The sequence below is a fragment of the Lampetra fluviatilis genome, chromosome 39 (genome assembly GCF_964198595.1).
Source record: "Lampetra fluviatilis chromosome 39, kcLamFluv1.1, whole genome shotgun sequence".
Classification (NCBI taxonomy): Eukaryota; Metazoa; Chordata; class Hyperoartia; order Petromyzontiformes; family Petromyzontidae; genus Lampetra; species Lampetra fluviatilis.
The window spans coordinates 8,218,539-8,241,844 of record NC_136313.1 but is presented as its reverse complement, the minus strand read 5'-3'; the positions used below and the strand labels follow the sequence as shown (position 1 = coordinate 8,241,844).

The window sequence follows — 23,306 nt, the reverse complement described above, 5'->3', positions numbered from 1 at the left end:
CCGCTCTCCGTGTCGTTAAATCCCGCGTACACTCGTCGTACATTGTGCTGTAAAAGAGATGGATTTCGTTGTACCCCGGTTCGGTCACTATTGCATTGTTGTTGGCAATATAAACAAATGAGACGGTCTACTATAGCTCGCTGAAAGTTGGAGGCCTTTATTGGGACCATTGTGCATGGGGAATAGGTCACAAATGATAGATCATCAATAGTGGCTTATCAGATGGAAATTTATAGCAGCCAAATGTTCTAAAAAACGCATGTTTCTAAATGTGGAGGGAAAAACCGGAGGTCTCGGAGAAAAATCGACACTACCACAGGGACTAAGACATGCCAACTCCAAATATACAGCAGCAGGCTTCAGGGTTCGAATCGAACCCACGACCTCCTGTATGCCAGGCGAAGGTGTTAACATCTTGGCCCACCGCGGCACCCCATGATCGGATATCCCAGCTCTACTTTGGAGGAAACTTGGCTGTGTCAGAAAACTCTGGCCGCGGCGCCTTCGGAAATGCTCCGCGTTTAATTGGATAGCGACCGTGGCGTTGCCGGATATTTGCCTGCCCGTTTACCTCGTGCCACGCCACCCCTCGGGCAAGGGCAGCGTCGCGGAGTAGCACCCGGAGGCGGTGGCCCCGGCACTTCCCAGAGGTCACGGGGTCAAGAGTTCCGTAGCAGCTCGGGGCACTCGACCCCCACTGACACTTGACCCAAAACAAACTGACACCCCCCGCCGCGTCGCCGCCTCCTCCACTGCCCGCCACTTACTCTGGGTGGCATCGGGAGACGCGTGAAGGTAGGGGGGGGGTCAAGTGGACGAGCGAGATGAGACGGGACGAGGAACAAACACTCCGCCCCACTGTTTTAGACTCGGCAAAAATCGTTTCTTCTTCAACGGAGCACTGCGGTTGCCATAACCCAGGTTCACGGTTCTAATCCGACAGGCTGCTCTGGTTAATGCTTGTGGTGCGGAAGCCATAAAATACTCCGGTCCTTCTGCTGCAGAGTGGACGTCAAAGATGCCGTGACGTCATTCGATAAAGATTTAGGCCGTTGTGTGTCGGCGTCGTAATCCAAATCTCCCACATTTAAAAATGACTCGCGCATTACTTCATAGGGAAGCGCAGCGATTATGTCCCCCGCCTCCCCTCAGTGGAAAACTTGGGAGGACCCTCCTGAAAAATAATCTCAAGGCTCGGCGAGGCTTTCCTGGCTAAACAAGCGTAATATGCAACAACCAAATATACACACGTGTGTGTACCTCGGGGCAGCGAATAATAGTGGACTGAAATAAAAATGGTGAACTGAAGAGGCAGGTGGGGGCAGCCCTGGAGTGCTTTTGAAAACGTGAGCTTGCAAATGATCAGTGACTCACCAAAATGTGCCTTCGGGAGAAAGTTCTTGATCAGTGCATACTACTTGCTGCTGTGACTGATGGAGCAGAAACGTGATTATCATACTATTATATTTTTTAAAAAGTTTTGCTGGCTGGCTTGCGGGCGGGCGGAATGAAACCTGAAAAGTGCGCAAAGAAGCGAGGGAGACATGCAAGCTTGAAAATGCATTGTGAGATAGAAAGAGGAGGACGTGGTTTCGAGAATGTACGTAGCTCAAACACGTCGCTCGAAGGAACAATGACTGACGGTCCAGAATAACAACGGGGTGGGAAACAAGGAACGGGGAGATGGAGCGTGCCGGTGCGTGGCGGATTAATACATCGCGAGATTGTCAGAGGTGCTGTGGGAGGAGAGGCCTTTATCCGGCGGTGGCTTGACTATGGCTAATGATAACGATGGTGATGATTCTTGACATTTATTGCTTTTATCGTCGCTATTATTATTTTGTTGTCTCTTGCCACCACCACGCAGATTGGGTTGCTGCAGGGACGGCGAACTCGGCGAGGATGCGTCGCTGTGAGCTAACGTGTTGCGCTGTTCCCACTCAAAATGGTGGCGGCTCGGGAGAGTTGAATAACAACCTTTAACCGGCACGCTTGCATAACCCGCCAGCCCGCCCGCCCACCCGCCCCCCAGTGTTTGTGTGCACGTCCTCCGTGTGCGCGCGTTCCTGTGCGAGCGCGCGCGTGCACGCGCTTGTCACAGCGAGCGAGCGCGCGCTTGTTTTTAACACAGTCATTGAACCTTGGCAGAGTCCACTAACTGATCGTAACTTGGGGCAGTGTCATCATGCTCAAAGAACACGAGATAAACACGGAGGGGAGGTGGGGAAGGGGGGGGGACCGTTGGTACACGGGCTGCTACGCATGCGCGCTACGAACACGCGGAGTCGCGGACTCGCTTAGTTACGCCTTCTGTTGTTGCTGCACAGGGCGAAGGAAGAGATGTTATAATAAAGTAGTACATTTGGTATTCGAGCGATTCTCATAGCGCTTCACGCAGGCAGCTGTGTTTCACGGACGGGTTGTCGTCTGCCGGTGGGGAAGCGGTGGAATTGATCAAATTCGGTCAGTTTTGACCGTGACGCCGGCACGCGAATGGCCTGCTCGTTTCTGATGACATCACGGGGGTCATTAACGTCCGCGCTGCGGCCGGAGTCGAGCCGCGAACCTCTACAACGAGCGGCGTGTTACACGTGCCGGCGCCCCCCCCCCCACCGCTATCTCTGTGCGCGATCACGAACAGGGCACGCATGCCTTCCCCCCACCCCCCCTATTCACATTGTGCTCGCACACCGTTTGGATTTAAATATAAACGTTACGCGCTTCGGCCGCGGCAAAGAGGAAACGTGCCGGAGGAGACATTTTCACGCTGCTACCATGGGTTAATTTGGTCTATTTCCTGGTTAAATAGAGGACCCTGCTACTGCTACCGTACGGTAGCACCCAACGCTGTGAACCAGTCAGGAACACAAATTTGATTCCCATGCCACGTCTGACATCGGCGGCAAGGGAGCTCTAAAGCGGTGCTGGGTGCACGTACCGACCGGTGCAGTCGCCTAATTGCGAATGTGTGGAAGTGCAATCTGTGTGGTGTCGCTTAACCGGCCACTGCCCCCCCCCATTAGAGGCTCGCACAGAAGCCAAAGGAACGGTATACATCAAGCGGCTCCTGTGCCGTCCAATAGATTACCCAACTGAACATAGACAATTTGTACGTCGCTGCTGTCGCCAGACCCACAACGTGCAGTTAGCGTATTTTTACAGTTGCATTTCAGCGTGAAGTAAGGTGAAACCGCCGCCATCGCCACAACAGCATGGGGAGGCCTCCATCTAGCAGTGGACTGGCTGAGGGCTGTACACAGTGTCCGTTGTGGCTACTTCCTCGCCGCGTCCTTTGGACCGCCTGCCCTCGCGTTGGGGGAGGGGCGCGGGAAGGGGCAGCAGTCGCTTCCCCTTGGGACACGATTCTCACGCGACCTGCTTTTCGTGCTTCACTTGCGTAACGCGTGTAACTGGACAAACTATGCGCGCCCGTAATCGGCATAACAATAATACGACCTGAAAGCCGCCACTGCCAACGTCTATATGGCGAGTGATATCTGAACCATTCCTGGGCCCTAATCTTCAGTAATCTGCGCCGATCAGCTTGGTGAAATATGGTCAGTTAAACCCCCGCTCCCATCCCCCCAGCCACAACCTGCACGATGTGGGGAGGGCTTCGTCCAGCAGCGGATTTGCCTATTTGCTGTTTATAAACTAAAGTATTTTTTATTTTACCAGTTAAGGCCCACTGAGCTGTATAGCTCTTTTTCAGAAGTGACCCGGCCACAAATGATAGCCCAGTAAAGTGCATATTATAATGTGGAAATGTATAGCAGCCAAATACTCGAACCACATTGTTGATTCTAAATACGGAGGGAAAAAACCGGACCCGGGAGAAAAATCCACACGACTGTGTGGTAACATCTAACCTCGAGAAAATGAACGTTAATGTCAACAAAAGAAACGGCCGCTGGTTTGTTAGGCAAGAGCCGTGCTTGGGGAATTCACATTTACCTGTAATGTGTTTTGCGCTGTAATTGAGGAGGAAATGAAGAGAGCGAGAAAACAATGAAAGGCTGAAAGGCGCGCCAAGATAAAGTGGAGAGGGGTGGGGGGGCCGCGATTTGAGTCCACGGCCTTGAGCTCTCGGGGGTGCTGGCCGCAGTTTGCGAGTGAGTGGCCCCACGGTGTGCAGGAAGTCGTGGGTTCGATCCCGACCCTGACGATGCCTGTATATTTGGAGTTTGCACATCTCGCCCCGTGGTCGCGTGGATTTTTCACCGGGTCCGCCGGTTTTCCCCTTCACATTTACAATCGACACGCCTTTAAGAGTTTTTGGCTGCTGCTATAAATTTCCACATGGTAAGCCACTTCGTTGAGCTATCCTTTGTGACCAGGTCGCTTCTGAAAAATAGCTCTCAGTGGGCCTTACCTGGTAAAATTAAAATAGTGGATTTTTTTTTTTAGAAAACCCGCGATGACGACAGCACGGTTCCATCTCCGCCTAAGCCGCGTCTGGGCCACGTCCCTCGGAGCGGCGTTCTCGCGGAGTTGCCCCTGTCGATCCCGTCCGTAGCTTCGCCCGCCACGGCACCGTTGCCGCTTTTGACGCCGAGCCCCAGCCGGGTTTGGTTGACAAATCTACAGCGTGTTGGCCGCTCTGCCTGACCCACGCTGTCGTTGGGGACGACGACTGGCGACGAGGGTGGTCATATCGACGATGTTGGCGATGTAACGATCGGCAAAGCGGCGTGCGGCGGGCCATGCCGCAGTGCGAGAGCCGGCTCTCGTCCCGTAAGAGCGCCGTTAGAATCGGGAGCTGCCCATCCCACGCCATGCCACCCAACTCTCACAAACGTAACGTGAAGAACATGGGGCGGAGCGCTGGCTCGGTGGTTAGCGCAATGCGCTATGAAGCCGGCAACCCGAATTCAATTTTCGGCGACGGCGGCAAATATCAGTGGCAAGCGATATCTAAATCGGTCCTGGGCATCTCCGGCACTCATTGACCACCAACGCTCACTGAGGAAGTGCGGTCAAAAAATGTACCCACGGCCAACACGCCGTGGTTCAGGCCTCCATCCTGCAATGCGTTGGCGAAGGGTTCTAAGTTTTTATGATTTTTAACTGATTGTTTTTTTCCTTTCATTCAACACGAGCCCCAGTACACGGCGCAAACCGCAGTAAGGAAAGAGGGGTACAGAAATTTGGTTCGCGGGCCGCTCAGTTCTGGATGAGGGAAAAAAGAAATGGAGTTTGTGCGAGCAAGGACGTCGGTTTTTACACGTTACCATTACGATGATCTTATACGCTACGTTTCATGCGTTACGATTAAGTATTCGGGCGTCTCTCCTAGTGCCTGACGAACTTCCCTGCCGCTCGTGGGAGTGCCCCCCCCCCCGTCGTCCACGTTACGAAGGACGTACGCTCCGTAATCGCGATTGCAATTCGTTACCCGGTACCTTTACGCCTTTTGCAGGGAAGACCCGCTTTGGGGTTCTTTTGTCACTGGTTTATATACAGGGTGGGCCAAAAGTCAGTACACGTCAGGTTATTTCATTGACTTTTACGCTGGCATTACAAGTTTTAATTGTTTATTCTTTCAGGTTAATATTTTTTGTTCTATTATCATGAATATCTATTTTTTTTCCTGCCTCTGGGGTCACCTCAAATCCGTCTTTTACAAAACTCGACCAAGAACCCCGAATGAATTGAGACGGTATAAGTGATAAATGTTTCATGATTAACTGCGATCTTAAACAGCAATCCTGAATATTTCAAATAATAATTAATGCACGCGTTACTGTTAATGATTGTCAGTTTGTTAAGTAACCCTGTGTGATTTAAAACAATATAATAAACCTATGTGTCCTGACTTTTGGACCATCCTCCTGTGCATATACACACACGTAAACACAACTCCCGGAGAGAGAAAAAACACTATAAGCTCATTGTTGCACATTCTGTCAGTAACCTACTTGCTGTACTAGGTCCGTGCATGGCTGGCTTAATCAACGTCGGCAGCATTTGCTCCCACGGCCTAAATGCGTGGTCTCGGTCTTTGTTTTATGAATGTGGGGCGTATCCAGCGTTTGTGTTCGTGTATATGTGAGTGTGTTCCTGTGTGTGTGTGTGTTGAGCGGAATGTACTGACTGTTCACCAGTGGAGGAGGTGTAATGGTTAGCGCGCTGCGCTACAAACCCGGCGGCTCGAGTTCGATTCCTGGCCACGGATAACGTGAGTGGTGTTCATCCACCCTGGTCCAGGGCTTCCCTTAGCTCCATTCGGTCACTCAAATGAGTACCTAATGCGGGGTCTAAACATCAGTGGCTGGCTTGTGGTAGTCGCCACACCACCCCCTCATTCATGCATGAAGTTGGCCTTTTATTGGTGCTCACTAGCTGCACTTTCCCTAACAGCCTATGTAGGCTACACGGGGAATCCGTTGTATTTTGTTTGTAAATACGCGTGTGCGGGAGTGTGCGAGTGAGTGTGCGCGTCCTAGGGGGCGAGCGGTAGAGTAGCGTTTAGCGCACGCTGCACTGCGAATCCGGCGACCAGAGTTAGATTCCTGCTCACGAATATCTGAACCGGTCCTGGCCCCCCCCCTGCGGCGACTCAGCCTCAAACGAGTACCTGGTGCTCAATTAACTCAGGCGGCCAGGGCGTGGTGTTGGCCACGCACCCTCTCGTGTGCCGTGCCCGGCCTTCGTAGTTGCTCGCTTACAGCACTTGCCTGAACGGTCCGTGAAGGCTACACGGGAGATCTTTGTGCGTCCTGCGCTCGGGGCTGTTGAGTGGTGGCGTGGAGCCAGCTCTGGGCTGTTCCGTTCAGAATTCTCATCCCACCCCCACCTCGCCCCCCCTATGAATGGAGTCGTTGAATTTGAGAAACAAATGGAGATGAACGGAAGCAAGACAAAAGGAGAGAGAGGGTGAGAGAAATACAAAAAAAGCTCCCGACGGTTGAAGCCACGGGTGGAGCACATTAACGACGTTTAAGCGCCAATGCTGCTTCCTCATCGCGGACGCTTCCCGCCGTTGCTCGTGCCCTGGTGAATTGAAACATCAGCGGCGACCACGCTGGCCTGTCGCGTCGTCCCACCCAGTGCCACCCCTCTCATCCACATCGGGGTCCTCGTTCCTGTGCGCGTGCTCATTCGCGAATGTAGTTACCGGTGAACCCCGTTTCACCTTCCCACCTAACCTGGCATCTTCTCCAGAGTCGCCGGAGACCGCACCTGTCAGCTGATGAATGCTGTCACTCGTTCTTCCTACCTCGCGTCATCGCTACAGGGCCACAACGGTGGAGAGATGTTCACTATCTCGCCTGGTATACAAGAAGTCGTGGGTTCGATCCCGACCCTGACGCCTGTATATTTGGAGTTTGCGTGTCTCGCTCTCTTCCCCTGGTTGCATGGATTTTTCTCGGGGTCCTTGGTTTTTTTTCCTCCACATTTAGAATGACATCACGCATTTTAGAGTATTTGGTCGCAATAAATTTCCACGTGATAAGCCACTTCGTTAAACTATCATTTTTGATAGCCAGGTCGATTGTGAAAAAGCTATATAGATCAGTGGGCCTTACTTGGTAAAATATGAATCCCATATCTGCATTTCCCATAAATATGCAAAATTCATCTTGATATGCAAATTCCTTTGTCAAGGCGCCCCTTCCCCCCTCCAACCCAGCTTAAATATACGCTGCCAAGCCTGGTGGTGCCCATTCAGACACTGTCTTCCCGACAGACCTGTTCTTCACTTGAGGACGGCTGCTTGCGTTGTGGCCGAAACGTCGTGAGAATTATTTTATTATGTTTTATTTTTATTATTTTATTATTTCTCTTCTACGTGACTTACCGAAAGAACCAAGAAGATGAATCCCTGCAGTCACGAAAGCTTTAAATCGAAACATATGAATAGTTTAGTTAAGTGTTCAATGTAAGAGTGAAACTTCTTCGTGTGCGTGTGTGCGCGCGCGTGGCGGGCAGGGTGCTCGACAAGGGCTCGTTTACCCGAACCGTTCCACGGTTGTGAGGCAGCACGACACTGCGCACCGCTAGTCTACGGGAAAGATTAACGCTTCCCCCACGCAGTTCCTAACAAATGCTATCGATGAAACATCCCACTGCCGGCGACGTCTTAAGCGCAGCCTGGGTAGATGTGGAAGAATCGCTGTGATTTGAGGGACATCCCGGTCGTGGCATGAAATAGGTTTATTATTTTATTTAATGTCTTTCGTTTTCTTGGCAGTCAAGAGTATTTCACATGGGTTATCCAACAGATAACAAATCAAACTAACACGGTGCTTAGATTCCTACTTGTTTTTCCCATTTCATTCGTGAACCCTGCAGGGCTTTTGAGTGTATGGAAATGCAGGGCGCGCCCTATGGGAAGATGGGGCGTGCTGTGCGAAGGTTGGGGGAGACAGAATGCTGTGTGAAGACACTCTGTGGGACAGGAAGGCTGGGAATGCTATAGGGAGGCAGTGCATGCTACGCAAAGTCAGGGCGTGCTATGGGGCCAGTAGAGTAAGATGGGGGGCGTGCTATGGGAAAGCAGGGCGTGCTGTATGCTGGTTGGGTGGGGCTATGGTGTCCAGGCTGCCCGCACGCTGGCCCCCCGCTCCAGGCAGGGGGCAGGCGCGCAATCCCTTCGTGGGTGGCGCCCCAGTGGAGCTCCGGCACTGGCCACGTCCCAGTCTGCGGCTGCAGCGAACGTACGGCACGGACCGCGGCGCCGCCGGATCCTGGATTGGGAACGTTCATTCTCGCGCTCGTCGGGATGACGGGGCAGGTCTAGTTGGGCTCGGGCGTGTGTACGTGAGGAGACGCTGCGTGACGGAACCCCGTTTTGAATAAAGCCGCGTCGTGTTTGAGACGGGGCCTCGTCCGGTGGCATTTTAATCGGGCGTCTGCGCAGGCCAACCGTCGGCACCCCCTCCCCCCCCCCCTCTTTGGCGGGGTCCTCCTTGTTTGTGGACTCGCCAAACTGACTGACTGGTCACATGATTGACCCCACTGCCGCCCCCACCCCCATACAAACAAGCTCGTGTACACCACGTGTCAGCCCGCGGTGCGTCTGCCCGCCCGCCCCGCCTGAGCGTGTTATTTATTTCCCTTTGCGTGGGCTTTTGGTTCGGGGTTGGAGTTGTGCTTTGTAATGGGTGACGCACGAAATGCGTATCATGTGTGCTGCCTGCTCCGGGCAGTTCGATCCTTCTAGCTCCCCTCTGTACCCAGCTGGGCGCTGGCTCGTTTCCTTGTTCACGTTTGAAGGCTTGTCGGCCACCTTGAGCCCACCGCCGTTCACCGTCGTGGTACTGCGGTGTGTATTGAACAAACATTCTCAAGCGACATCCTCTCAAACGAACATCGAGGCGAGGCGCATCTCCCATTTTATAGCCCTGAGCCAACGGTGGGAATTCCACATTCCTATGACGGGGACGAGTATATTCATAGGGGAAACCGCATTTGACTCATTTTATCGACTACAGAAAGCATGATTTTCCAAGTCAACTCCTGGCCAGGACTTGAACTCATCGCCTTCCGATTGTGAGCCGCTCGCACTCCCGCCAAGTCACCTGTGTATAATAAGTACATTAAATACATGCATGAGTGCACACCAGCATCATCCGTTATACATGCACGCATCCGTGCATAAATGCATGCGTCTAGACTGCTGTATACAAACGCACGGCAAAACGCCATCAAGATCGAAGCATTGATGTTGGCAAGCTGTGCGGCTGAAATTTGTAGCAGTTGGTTTAGAGGTTCTGTAGTTTTCATGTAAACATGAGAAGTGTCTTGAACGTATGGGTGGACAGACGTCATGTTTCCCCGACTTGTTGACTAAGCGGCCTGTGACCCCTCTCAGGGTGAGCCAGGATTGAGCCCGATTCGTGCTTGGATGGATGTCAGCAGCGCTGGGTGCCACTCCCTCGTGCGCGATGGGTTTTGTCTCTGTCCTCTGGTTTCTTCCGACGCGAGGTCAAACCTCTCGTGAATGGAAATCCCCCAACTTGCTCACGCAGGACTGGGTGGTCAGAGGCGTTCCCTGGGGCCGTGCCACGTGGTGGTCAGCAGAAGGCTGTCCAGTCCAATCCATCGTTGCGCTGTACTTCTATGCTCCCGTATCTACGCTCCCTGCCTCCTGCAAACCGTGCGCCGACCGGCACGGCAGAGTGCGGTCAATTAACTGGCGCGACCCGCGGGGTGCGGGGGAGGCTCTCCTCCAGCAGCGGAGCGACAAAAGGGCTACTTGATGCAGGTGGCACAGTACGAATGCGAGCGGCGGTGCGTTGGGTGGACGTGGCGGCTGGTCGGGGGCACCGCCGCCGCCACCGCGGTCTCCTGGTCCAAGGTTCGCTAACCCAAGTGCCCCCGTGCTGGCCCCTTGTTTACGTTGCGTGCGCTCGCCTCCTCGCGCTGCGGTATTTTTTTTCTTCCCCCGGCCCGCCACGCTTTTCTCTCCGCGGCCGCGCGTGGCCCCTTCAACCCGCGACGGGCCCCCGTCGCATCTGTTAGCGCAGATCGCCGTGTTGGCAGCTCGGCTTGCGCCGTTGAGGCTACCGCGCAGTCAACGACGTCGTTATCTGCCCGCCGATGCATATTGGGCAGCGGGGAGAGTGGCTATCGGGGGAGCAGGCGGTGCGATTGCACCGGGGACCCACGGGCCCCGAGGGGTGCAGGTGCCGGGTTACGAAGCAGTGGGGGGGGGGGGGGAGTCGAACTGGGGGAAGGGGCCCATTGCATTAATTGCACCGGGGCCCCAAATGCGAACCATGCTACGCTGCTGATATGGGCTGTTAATTTTGAAGGTGCTTTTATCAGTAGTATGTGTGGCTTGTTTATGTAATCATTCGATGGTTTGACCATTGGACACCCCTGCAAACGAGGTGTTCCCCTCTCAAGGGATTATCCAGGTCAAATATTTTAATCGTCAAAAAAAATGTAACAAACAATGCACCTTCACCATTATTGTGTGGAAGGGGAAAAAAATCGTTCTTGAGTACTCCCATCACCGTCGTGTTTGAAGAGCGTTCTTCCCTTGTCAGGAAAGGGCGACTAATGATTTCTATTTGAATTACAGTGCTAATTGCTTGATGCACTGTGCCCAAGTAAGAGGACACTTTGTGATCGGCACTAATGATTATATCTGCATTTTTAATGAGGATGACATGGACATCCCGATTCGCGGAACTTGCCCGTCTGATCTGAGAGGCTGCCCGAAACTGCTGGGGTTGAGCTGGGGAACGGTGAGGCTACGATGGGGGAAAAACGAACAACCCCAGCGAGTGGGTGACTTGCCTCCACTCTCGGTGCAGGAGTGCTCGGTAAACAAGCTCGGTGGACGCCGCCGCCGCCTCGGTGGATTTCAGATTCTAAAACTAGGAGCAAATATTCGGTGTGTTGTCACGGCCACAGAATGTCTCTCACTTCTTGTTGGAAACGTACGACAATTGTTTTTGTTTAGCCAACGCAATTTAGCACGTGGTGGCAGTCGGTGGTTTTTTTTTATGCCTGTTTTTCTGCTCGCACGGCGCCCTTGAGGCGGCCGTAACGTGACTTGAAACGTGCAGAAAAGCCTTCGCTGTGATTTCCGTGACGGGGGGGGGGGGTGTTGTTTAGTCTTGGGAGATAAAAAGCCAACGGTGAACTCGCCTTCAACTGCAACGCTGTGGCTTCCGCGCCTGCTCCCCTCCGTCGTCGCCACGTCGCGCCACCTTCGCCATAGTTTCATCGCGTTTACAGTTGCCACGTAGCACCTTGACTTAATCCCGCCGGCGTTTGTTCCGCAGTGCGTGGGATTAAGAGTTGCGGATGGATAAAGAGGTTTACGATTTTTTAATTTAAGGGGAAAATATGAAAACTGACCTGGAATTTTAAGCCGGTCAAGAGTTTGAGTGTCTTGATCGCGAGGCCCGGCGCCACCTGAGAGGCCTGAAGTGGGCCTGGTGCAGGCGAGGGTGACGTCCGGAAATTAATATGTGAAGAAATAAATATTTATAAATAGCATTTATTTACCGACGAGAGCCACACAGAGTGTGAAGATGTTTTCAGAAAAGTTGCGGCTGGCTTTGATTGCCCGTTTCATTTTTAAAATGGCTCGCATGCTACTTTAGTAAACAAGTTGGGGAAATATTTTGTCCGTCCTTGAAATACGTAGGAGACACTTTACATGAAAACCACAAAATCCCTAAAAACTAACTGCTACGGAACTCGCCACAAAGCTCGCCAGATCTTGATATTTTTGTTTGGCAAGATTGGCAGAAAAATACTTAGAAAAATATTTGTTGTGTTGAAACATGCACAAGAAAGTGAGCACGTGGGCATAAGCCCTCACTCTTCATATGCCTGGCTATTTGTACGCGCGTTTGTTTGGTCAGCTCCCCTCTCAAAGAAATGGAGGAGGCTCCCCTTCACAAACTGTCTTGCCAACTTTGTTACGAACGGGCTCTCAGAGTCGGAGCCACATTTCGGCAGGGCCGCCAAGCGTCGGTGTCGGCGCCGACACCGAATAGCCGCGAGGTCGGTGTTCTCTCAACTCTAGTCTGTTCTCTCAACCCCCCACGGGTACAGCTTTTCGTGACCACCATCCATCAGGCGCGTGTGGTGTGTGCGTTGGCGACTTCATTTGCGTATGGGTAGAAAAAATATCAGTGATCGGGAGCGCGAAAGTGGTGGGGGGGGGGGGCAGGGCTGGGTGGGGGGCCAAGAGGTCTGGAGTGGAGAAACACTGGGCTGATGGGACGGGTGGCTCTTTCTCCGGCGGGAGGCCCTGTACTTGTTTTTTTGTGGCTGCGCATGCCATACAGGTCATTTGGTTTCGGCCTCTGGGGTGAGCGGGTGCTGGGGGGAGTGGCGAGGGTGCAGTGGAAGGTGGAGGGGTGGTCCGGAGGCCAGTGCTGCTACGGCAGGGCCCACACGCATTACGGTTTGAAGGTTATCATGGCGTCATGGCTACCCTGGAATGCGGCGCCACGTTCTGGACACTCGGCTGCCCCCTGGCTCGCTCGCTCGCCAACGACAGGCGGAAATGGAGAGACAGCAGTACTACTAATAATAATAATGACGATGATCAATCCTGGTTGGTTATCCAGTAAGGCTCGAGTGAGTTTCAAGGCTTTTCATCAGCAGCTTGCCTGGGATGTTTGGTCAGTTCTTCGCAAATGAGTGTTTTGGCTGTGCATGTGGGGAGGAAATCGGAGAAACCGGAGAAAATCCACACACACGTGCCGGTAGTAACACTCGCACCCCGTTCACAAGCAGGTGGCACTGCCGGCCTGCAACCGCATACCTGTGACACCTGGCAGGCCCTCGGGGTCTCCCGTCCAAGTACTCGCCACGTTTATGCCCGTGTAGCCGCCAAGGTGTGATAGGTGAGGAAACATTAAAACCACTAAACTATGTTTTTATTGTACCAGGCGAGGACCCACATTGAGGGCCATTTCCTAGCGGGCACGTCGGCTCGTTGACCCGCTCCCGCGTTCTCTTGGGGTGTCGCGACGCAGCGCTGAAGCGTCAAAGTCTCGATTCTTAGGGCTCACGATGCGCGCATCGAGTTGCGTGCGGGACTCCCGTGTTTATTTCAATCCACGAACATTATTTGCGTTAATGTCAACATTCAGGATAATGGAAGCAACCAAAAGCTGTACGAATGAGACGAGCAAACAAAGGACAATATATAAACGAGGCGCTAAAAAATGAGAGTGTAAACTAAAGAATTGGCTGGCGGCGGCTGACAACGCTCCTTGTTGATCACAAACTCAAATTCAGCAGACCCTGGGCCCCCCGCCCTCCCCCCCCCCAAATTCCATCTCATCCCAACACGCACCCTCCTGCTCCTAAGCCTTCCCCTTCCATACAATCCCCACTCCAAAAAGAGATGTGTTTTTACAGCGGGGCATGGCACTTTTGTAGATCTACAGTTGAGAAATGTAAACAGTGGTGTGGTGAGCGCGCTCTCGCCCGTGCTCTCGCCGGGATGCCGGGGTCAGCGCTACGATAAATAGCTCTTTACGCATCGTGACGCGCCTCTTAGCCCCTCCGGCTCCTTTCAAAAATACATCTCGGGTCGCCTTCAAAGGCCCGGCCGCGGCGCAAACAGCGCTCGCCTTCGGCAAAGACGCCCACGCGCGCCTCACGTGTGCGACACAGGCGACGCAGGCGACGCAGCCTCGTTGTTTGTGGTCGTCCGAATTTGAAAGCCTCGTTTACCATTGCCCGGTGTCTTGTCCCGCCAGCCGTAAATAGAATGTATATACTCTTTGGTTCAGATTTTAAACTATTTTTTGTTGAGAGTTTTATGACAATTCATCGCAACAATGGATTAAAACACAACTCATTGCCTCTGAATTTTTTTTCGAGAAAATGTTGAATGACAAATATCTTCACCGTCATAGCTTGTGTGTACTGCCTGTTGAGTACTGTGTGGACTGTACCATGTTCATCATTCGTTCACGCACACTGTATTTTACGTCTAACTTTGTACACCTCGTCCCGTACTTGCCTTACCCTGTTGGTTTACGCATTCACATAAAATTAGGAGAACACTTACATTTGCTGGTCGGTGTATTTACGTAACCAAAATAGATTATCGGTTAAGCCATTTGATACCTATATCATTTGGGTAATGCATCCATCTTAATGGATGTCATTGGTAGATCGTTCCAGCCCTGGTAATCTTGAAGGGACATTAGCCGGTGTAAGGTAAACGTTACAGACCATGCGACTTCAGCGTTCTAAATGCTTTAGCCCCTTTTTAATGATTTCACGCAACGTTTTGACTCTGGGGGGACTGCTGCGTGGGTACATTTGTAGCACCCCTAATCATCGTCACGATCACAATAATAACAACAACGCAGTAATGTCATCAATATTGCTATGAAGGGGCAGCATCGCCGGGCTCCGTTGATGCCGTTTACAAGGGGACTCTGTTGATTTTCGGAGAGCGTCGCTTATTAAGTGCACATGGTTAATTTGGAACATGAAACCGGGACACAGCACAGCGAGTCAGCAACATGTGCCATGGTGATTATGATTATCTCGGGCTGGTAGTGCAGTGGGGGGTGCTGGTTATCTCCAGTGGACCTGCAGGGACAGTGTTGTTGTTGTTGTTGCTGCTCTTCTTATCTCTGCGATCGCCGCTGCGCGTGGGCCCACACACGGCGGGGCTCTACCTGCAGAGTGTTTACTGCTGCCCCCCATTGACATTGGGGTACGATGTCATTTGAGAGCCGTGGCCCAGTCGCCAGTTGCACGGCCAAAAAACATTGGGGAGACGATACTTGCCTACCATCCCACTCTACTCCCATGTACTCTGCTACCTCTCCCGTCATCTCACCATACTCACCTCTACGCACTCTCCTACCTCGCAACTCACTCTCCTCTACACACTCTACTTACCTCTCCTATTTTCAACTCGCTACCCTCTACACGCTTTCCGCCGCAGAGACCAAGACTTTCCCCAGTCAACCTTTGTTCAGTGGGACGTCGCTCATTCTCTTCTGCTGCTGTCAATTCACTGCCCTGTTCAAGTCCAGGCTCAATAAATTCCTTTTCCCCTCTGTCTATGACTGACTACTGCCTTTCTCTCCGTAAAATAAGTGTGCCCACTGTTTCTGCACAGCATCTTGAGATGCGGTTGCATTCAGATGCCACGTCAATCTACATTCTAGGACTGTAATGACTTGCACGGAAGACCCATAGACTCGCACAGAGACCCATATTCCCATACGGATACTCATAGACTCACATCGATATCTATGACTTAGCCTCTCTCTTTGAAATTAATATACCCCCTCGTTCACTCAAATGTAAAAGGCAAGCTGGTGGATCGGATGAGATGACGCAGAGCTGTGTACAAGGGGCAGCGAGCAGCCTGAGTTTGAGCAACACTTATTTTACCTCTGCCCTGTGGCATTGGTGGCCAACTAAGGAAGCTGTGTTTAACGTGAGTACTAAAACCCTGTTTGTTTACGAAGAGTCCTGTTTCACAAGAGCTGTCAGACCATCGCCAGCACTCGGTACTTGTACAAAAATAACGGTGAGCCCAGAAAGGAGGACTAAGAAAACAAACGAGGAAAACTAAATAGCAATAAAACACAGTGTTGTATTTAAAACCTGGTGAGATCCCATTGAGACTTTTCAGTCCGCTGGAGACGAGGGGTCACGTTCATTGACGGTGAACGCTAGAGGGATCAAGACAAGTAAATAACAATGGGAAATATAATTTAATTGTCCTTGTTGTGAATTCAATATCCCATTGGAAGCCCCAATGGGAAGGACTCGTTTTTAAATGGCAGAGAATATTGTTTCACACACGAGCAGTATCAGTATAGATTTGAAGCTTTCGTGACTGCAAGGATTCATATTCTTAGGTTTTTTCGGTAAAGTCACGTAGGTAAAAAATTTAAATTAATAAAAGTAAAATAAAATAAAAATCACGACGTTTCGGAGGCAACACAAGCTTCCGTCTTCAGGTGGAACCGTCACAGCACGATAGCTGTATCAAGTAAGAGAAATTTCAAGAAAACAGTCCTTGTATATATACTGGTTGAGGGTGGGAGGAGCCAAGGCAGGCCCCTGGATATTATTATTGTAAGGTTCGGTGCGGCTTTTACCTACGTGACTTTACCGAAAAAACCTAAGAATACAGTATCAGGATCTCATGAACAAACATTTGGTGAGCCGAGTCCTCTTCTCCTAAATGTGAGGTTAGAGCTTGCGGAGGGCGAGAAAACTCAAGACAAGCTTCGTGATAATTGTAAAAGCCCAACGATAAACTATCCCAGTTTCATATCTCTGCTTATTGACAGCGGGAGGTATCTATCCGCTCTTGTGAGACGTGGACATCGCCGTGATGGCCGGAATCGTTCTCATTCGGGACAAACCCATCGGGCTGCGGCCCGTGGCCGCTTGTAAACCAGCGTCGCCGCAATCGGCGTCGTGCTCGCCACAGTCAGCCGTGAAGTAAACGAGCAAAGGAGCCGGCGCCTAACCGGAAGCATCTCCGCTTCTGTATGTTTGTAGAACTTCTTTGGCACCGTATGTAGCCACCGAGCTAATCAGAAGTGCGGGGGAAGGGCATTGAGTTCTAAAGAAATTCGTTTTCAGTCTAGTTGGAAAAGTGTGTTCCAGATGGCTGCGGAAGCGCATCTGAAAGTGCGCGATGTGGTGAGCGTCTTTGTTCGATGGCTAGCAGCCAAAACCCGCTGCTGCGAGGATGAGCGGAGTTCGCGTCCCCCCCCTCCCACGAGCCGAGGGTGGGGGGGTGGCAGGGGGGGGAATCACACAGCGAGGGGCGTTGACACCGAGCCAGGGGAGTCACCAGGTGCGCTGGGTGCTGTTTGTCACCTGCCTGCCACGTCGCCACGTACCTTGGAGTGACTCACGCTGTTTGCGGGTCGCCCTGTGGTTCTTAATTTCCTGTTGTTTAGCCTTGGCCTTGCCCAGCGCCTGTGGCTGGTTCCCTCCCCTCCGCTCCGCTCCCCTCTCCCTCCCTGTGACGATAACCTGTAAATCTTTCACAGGCCGCCTTGTCGCGGCTTGTGTTTTTTTTTCTCCCCCACTTTGCCACTTCCGCCCCGCATGAATGGCCGAGTGTTCGCCGTCTCTGCAGAAGAAGCCGTCGGGATCTCAAGCCCAGTTGCTTTTCCCGCTTTGGCAGCCGTGACGCGAGCCCCTGGCCGCCCGGTTCGGCAAAATGAGAATGCGTGAACCGACCTGGGCGCTTTTAATCGCTCAATACGCAATGCCCTCTGGGTGGACTTTGGGAGATAAATTGGCGGCAGGTTGGTGCTTTTGATGCTGTTTTCCCGAGGCTCGTGTGCGTCTCCCGTTGTTAACTATTTTATTCCCCGCGGTTGTTTACGTACGGTGCGAAATAAGTTCAACATACGCACAATACGAGTAGTGGTCGTGATGGGGCCTGCGTTTATAATAAGACACGGGAATATCAACTCCCATATTCTCGAAACCCAATTACGTCGTGTGTATTATAATGGCTGAAGTGATTTCGCCACGTGCGTGTACCTGCACGTATGGGAGGCTTTGTAACTCTAAACGCAGCGATGAGGCTTGGGATGAACCATCCAAAGACGACAACGACCGTGGCATTACAGCAAATAAACTTTAATTCTGCAAAATACGAATAACAAAAATTAATAGAGCTTTTAAAGGTTATTTTTTTCCCTTGAATGTTTTTTTTCTCTTTTATAACTGTGATGCATATTCAAGTGTCAGCACAGGGAATATATAATTTAGTGACCATTGACCTCAAATTTGATAAGTAACATTATTAAATAGTGCAATAATCAATGACAGATTCGATGACATTTACATACAGACGATCAATAAAAGAACATCATGGCCATATGCAAAAATGAAACAATCCATAATTTAGATTTGCCAAACTCTGTAAGTCATCAACAAGGCCTACCTTTTCAAAGTTATTTTACATGTCACCAGGATACTCACCAGGCTTTAAATAATGACTTTGAACGTGTCAAAAACCTAAACTTAGCTCCCCGCTTCAATTACTGTATATGCCTTAGGCTGGCCCAACCTCCAGCCCAAAAGTATTTTCTTATGTCACCCATTTATTTTCTGTGAACCGTAAGTGGCGCTCGTTACAGCCTCCCGTCAGCGTGGCCGTGGTATTCGGTTGCACCAGCTGGGGTGGTGCCAGCTTCCTGCGATGATTCTCTTTGTCCCGTCACTCTGCGCCCCCCTGCCTCGGCCAGTCGTCCATGTAAAAACAAAAACAAAACCGCCGACCGTGCCCGTGCCGTGCAGCAGTGTCGACGTTCGCTTCGCCAAAATTTTGCGCAAACCGCGGGTCGTCACGGCCTTGTCTGCTGCGCGCCGGGCCGGCGTGCCGGGGGGGCGGGGGGGGTGAGTGGGCGAACGAGCCAGTGCCGTCACAACACCGCCGCTCGCGGGCCATGCTGATAATTGACGCCACGTTAATGCCGATCGTTTTTCACGCGTCACCTGCCGGCACCCGCATCGTCCACCGGTAGTAGATCGCTGAATTGGCGCGTGGGTGACGCTCTCTGTGGTGGAATGCTTATATTGCATGCATGGGAGCAAACGAGCGTGAGAGCGTGCATGGGAGCGTGTGAGCGAGCATGTGAGAGAGTGAGTGTGAGCGTGCGTGTGAGAGAGTGTGAGCGTGTGAGAGAGAGTGTGAGAGAGTGTGAGCACGTGAGCGAGTGTGTGAGTGTGAGCGTGTGAGCGAGCGTGTGAGAGAGAGTGAGTGTGAGCGTGTGAGTGAGTGTGTGAGAGAGTGTGAGCACGTGAGCGTGTGAGAGTGAGTGAGTGTGAGCGTGTGAGCGAGCGTGTGAGAGAGAGTGAGTGTGAGCAAGCGTGTCAGAGTGAGTGTGAGCGTGTGAGCGAGCGTGTGAGAGAGAGTGATTGTGAGAGAGTGTGTGAGAGAGACTGAGTGAGTGTGAGCGTGTGTGACAGCGTGTGATCATGCCTGAGCCGACTGGGTGTGTTTTTGCTCCGGCTGCCCCGTGCGTGCGTGCGCGAGGGCACGCATTCGCGACGTGAACCGCGACGAGCGTGGCATTCCTTCGACGCCGAGCGTTGTTTGTGCCTCCGAGCGGCCGTGTTTATCACTCTTTAACTTTTGGAATTTTAAATTGGATCTAAGAACGTCGAAGCGAGGCCTCACTCATGCTGTTTATTTAAAGCGACTGACCGACTGACTGACTGACCGACCGACTGACTGACCGCGGAGGCCCGAATTTGGTGCTGTTGCAAACTGACGTCGTTTTATCAGCTCGGGCGCATGTCAACACTTTTCAAGCGCTCCCAAAAAGCGTGCCGCTTGAGAGGCGTGACACCGTCGCGGAGTTGCTTGCGGCCCAGAAAACCCCACGCCTCCCCCCCCCTCCCCGATTAAATTTGCTCCTCGTTTGAGTTGACGAACGAACGGCGGCGGCGGAGTGGGGTGGCAGAATTGTTGTGCCGCAGCCGCCCGCCCGCCCGGCAGCATTCCTGGCATATTGCGCCCAGGCAGCAGCGGTTTGCGTTGCTGCAACTCTTCTCCCCCTCTCTCTCTTTCTCTCCTGTGTTGGGCGTTTCAATTAATTTATTAATTTTATTAACAACGCGCGCAAAAACAACAACACGTAACCCGCCCCACCCCCCCTGACCACGAAACCCCCCTAAGAGGCTTGGGCTGTAAACTGATTACCGGTGCATGCGTGCGTACGTTGCCTGCGTGCGTGCGTGCGTGCCTTGCCTGCCTGCGTGTGTGCAAGCGAGCACGAGCAGGTTGCTCTTTCGTCACGTTGCGTGGCGCTCCTCGCCCATTGCTCGGCCCTGGCGTGGAGGGGCGGCCGGGCTGCTGGTCCGTGGTGCTGCCACTTGCAAACAGACCAGCAGGCTAGCAGGCTTCGTGTCACCTTTGCCTGGCTCATAGACGAGTCTTCCTAAGTCGCCCTCGCTCAATTACCGTGCGTGGATTTGCACCTGGCGAGCCTATGTTTTCGCTGGCAAACTGTTAAGCCAATCGATTCCTGTTGTTTTGTTCCTGTCGCCTCCGTGCCAACTGGCATTTCACCGCCGGCTTTCTGCCGATTGGCGCTGCATGAGCGCTTGTGCGATGAGTTCCTGCGCGTCGCTGGCGTGGCTGCACCGCCTTCCCAGCGTGCACCGCCGCTCGCTTGTCGCACGTAAACGACTCCCGACGGTGGCGATGGTGACGATAATAAGTGGCGATCATTAATTTACCACTTGTTTGATTAAGGTGTATACGCCAAGGTGAACGGTGTTTGGAACCACGCAGGATCATGCGTAAAGATCTCATAGTGCCATGAAGTCCCAACAAAGGAAAGGGGACGTACGTGTGACCGTCATCATTATCAGCCATCATCCATCAAATGCTGAACGAAGACCTCCACAAGCCATCCGGGGATGCAGAAATCCATGAAGCACTTGCACACGAGCTGTTTTCAGCGCTCCATCTTTGTGGTGAACGTCCTCTCTGGCACGGACACACCTTTAGTTTGTCCTTGAGATGTTAAAATGAATAACGGTGATAATGTTGGAGACGACGATGACATTGATGCTCCTGTTTGGACGTTCTCCGAGCAGTGGCGACGACGTCACTAATGACGGCTCTTCCCTCCTCCTCCCCCGTGTCCGCCGTTCCGTTGCGAGCAGATTGCCGGTCGGACTGCGGGCGGCGCGCCTGCGCCAACGGCGGCGGCTGCTGCCACATGGAGTGCCTGGGCGGCTGCTACCGCCCCAACGACCCCACCGCCTGCACCTCCTGCCGCCACTTCTTCCACTGGCCCGCCACGGCCGCCGCCTCCGCCGGCGCCGTCACCAGCTCTCCGGGCGCCCAAGGCCAGGGTCCGAGCGCGTACCAGGGCACAGGCCCCGTGGAGTGCGTGGCCACCTGCCCCTTGGGCACGTACCGCTTCAAGAACTGGCGGTGCGTGAGCTTCGAGTTCTGCCGCGAGGAGAACCGCAAGTGCCGGGGCGACAAAATCTGCGCCGAGTACGTGATCCACGACGGGGAGTGCGTCACGGGCTGCCCCTCCGGCTACATGACGGACGAGAGCAGGTGCGTGTTCCGCCCGTCGCTCCCCCCAACTCCACCACCACACCTTCTCTCTCTCTCTTCTCTTTTGGGTACTCGCGGAGTAACGGGAACACCGCCGCGCTCGTGCGCGGCGGTGTTCCCGTTACGCGTCGCTGTTGGGTTTTTGTAACGTCACGCGATTCCCCCTACGGGCCAGGGGAGAAGCCGCGGTGCGGAGGAGGAGTGTGTTAGAAGACGGACTGTGGAAGGTGACGTGACCAAACTACTTCTGAGGTCTCTTCCAAAGTGACCTCTTATTCACACTCGGTGGCGCTGCACTTTCATGTGTGTGTCCTGGAAGTTGGCCACATGAGGTGAAAAAACAACGTGTTATCGAGTATTTTTGTGTGCAGTCATGGCGACTGAGCTGGGGGACCTTCAATTCACTCCACTTGAATACATTTGGAGAAGTCATTTGGGGCTAATACCCAAACCCAGGGTCTCAACGATGCCGGTTCGGTGTCACTGACCCCTGAGCCACCCGGGCCCAACCTTCTCTCTGGAAAACCTCGATGGCAGAGCCACGTTGCTGCAGCGTCCCCCGGGTAACAGGTTCGATCCGCAGAAGCCGCGTTGAATGGCCAACTCGGTGGGTGCATCGGTTAGAACGCTCGAGAGCACGTTGCATGTTTACGTTTTGCTCCCCGGGCACTCGTAAATGCGTCTCCGAGACGCAGCAAACACACGGCGCTTTAACGCTTTTCGACGGACATCAAAACACACTGGCGGCCGGCGGCGGCGCTGCACTTGTGTTTTTCACGGAACCTCCCGAGTCGATGAATTAGCTCGGCTGTTTATTTAATTTTGGAATAGGAAACGTTTTGTGTGTTTTTTTTTTGCACTGCACCACAGCCGATGATAATCACCGATAAAGGACATGGCGTGCACGGACCATCGATTGACGGCGTGAAAAGCTTCCTGTGCCGCTATAAATAGATGGCGCTGCGGCGAGCGCGGGACGGGCGGAGCACCTGCGCTGTGCCTCGTGTTTACCCACAGCCTCCGCGCTCTCTCGCCGGCAAATACCCCCAAGTTTTCCAAACGATGGGTACGGGCGGAGTAACCAGAACACGGCCACGCACTCTACAGCTTCACACCGTCATTTTTACGCGTCGGGCGATGGCGCCCGTCCCACTCGTTCATAACGTCACGCGCTTCCCTTGCGGGCGGGGGGTACCGCAGTGCGGAGAGGAGAGGTTTGAGAGGGGCACGGAGAGCCGAGGTTATTTTTTTAACCGCGGTGCTTTTTCTCTGATTCCTCCCTGTTATGTTAGCGAGGTATTGATAAATAAATCTCGCCTTTGTATTTCCCCTGGCACCATCTGCTGCCGCGTGGAAGAGTCCACCGAAATGCAACTGCTATCATTTGTGCTTGACCGTTCTCCCATCGCGTGCTGAGTATTTGTTCTGGCGAGCCGGGCAGCCTCATCAGGCTGCCCTGGCCGATCGTGCACTGCACATTCCCAGCATAGCCCGATGCGTGATCTTTTATTTGATACATTTCACAAATGCATTAATACATTCCGGGCGACCGTATACATCTTTCTCTTGACACAAGCCCGTCGCAGTCCTGCGTGGGGTGGGAGCGGCGCCCAGACGCACCCGGACGACCCAGCGCCCACCATCTCCCCGCCTCGGATGCCCCCTCGACCTCTCGCCGTTGCGTTCCGCTCCTGCGTAGATTCTCGCTTCTTTATGCCGTGTGACGAAGCACGACAAAGAGGTGTCGGGGGAAGAAACCTCCTTCCCCCGGATTCAATTCAAT

The 23,306-nt window shown here is 53.0% G+C and overlaps 1 protein-coding gene across 4 annotated transcripts in view; it reads left to right on the top strand.

Annotated features, from left to right (window-relative positions):
* The window catches only part of LOC144945955 (insulin-like growth factor 1 receptor), a 120,133-nt gene that overhangs the window by 63,650 nt on the left and 33,177 nt on the right, over window positions 1–23,306 (top strand). For all 4 annotated transcript variants that reach the window (XM_078874628.1, XM_078874627.1, XM_078874626.1 and 1 more), the window contains exon 4: window positions 21,118–21,523. In XM_078874628.1, the coding sequence (XP_078730754.1) occupies window positions 21,118–21,523 (406 nt within the window). The remainder of the gene's footprint in view (window positions 1–21,117; window positions 21,524–23,306) is intronic.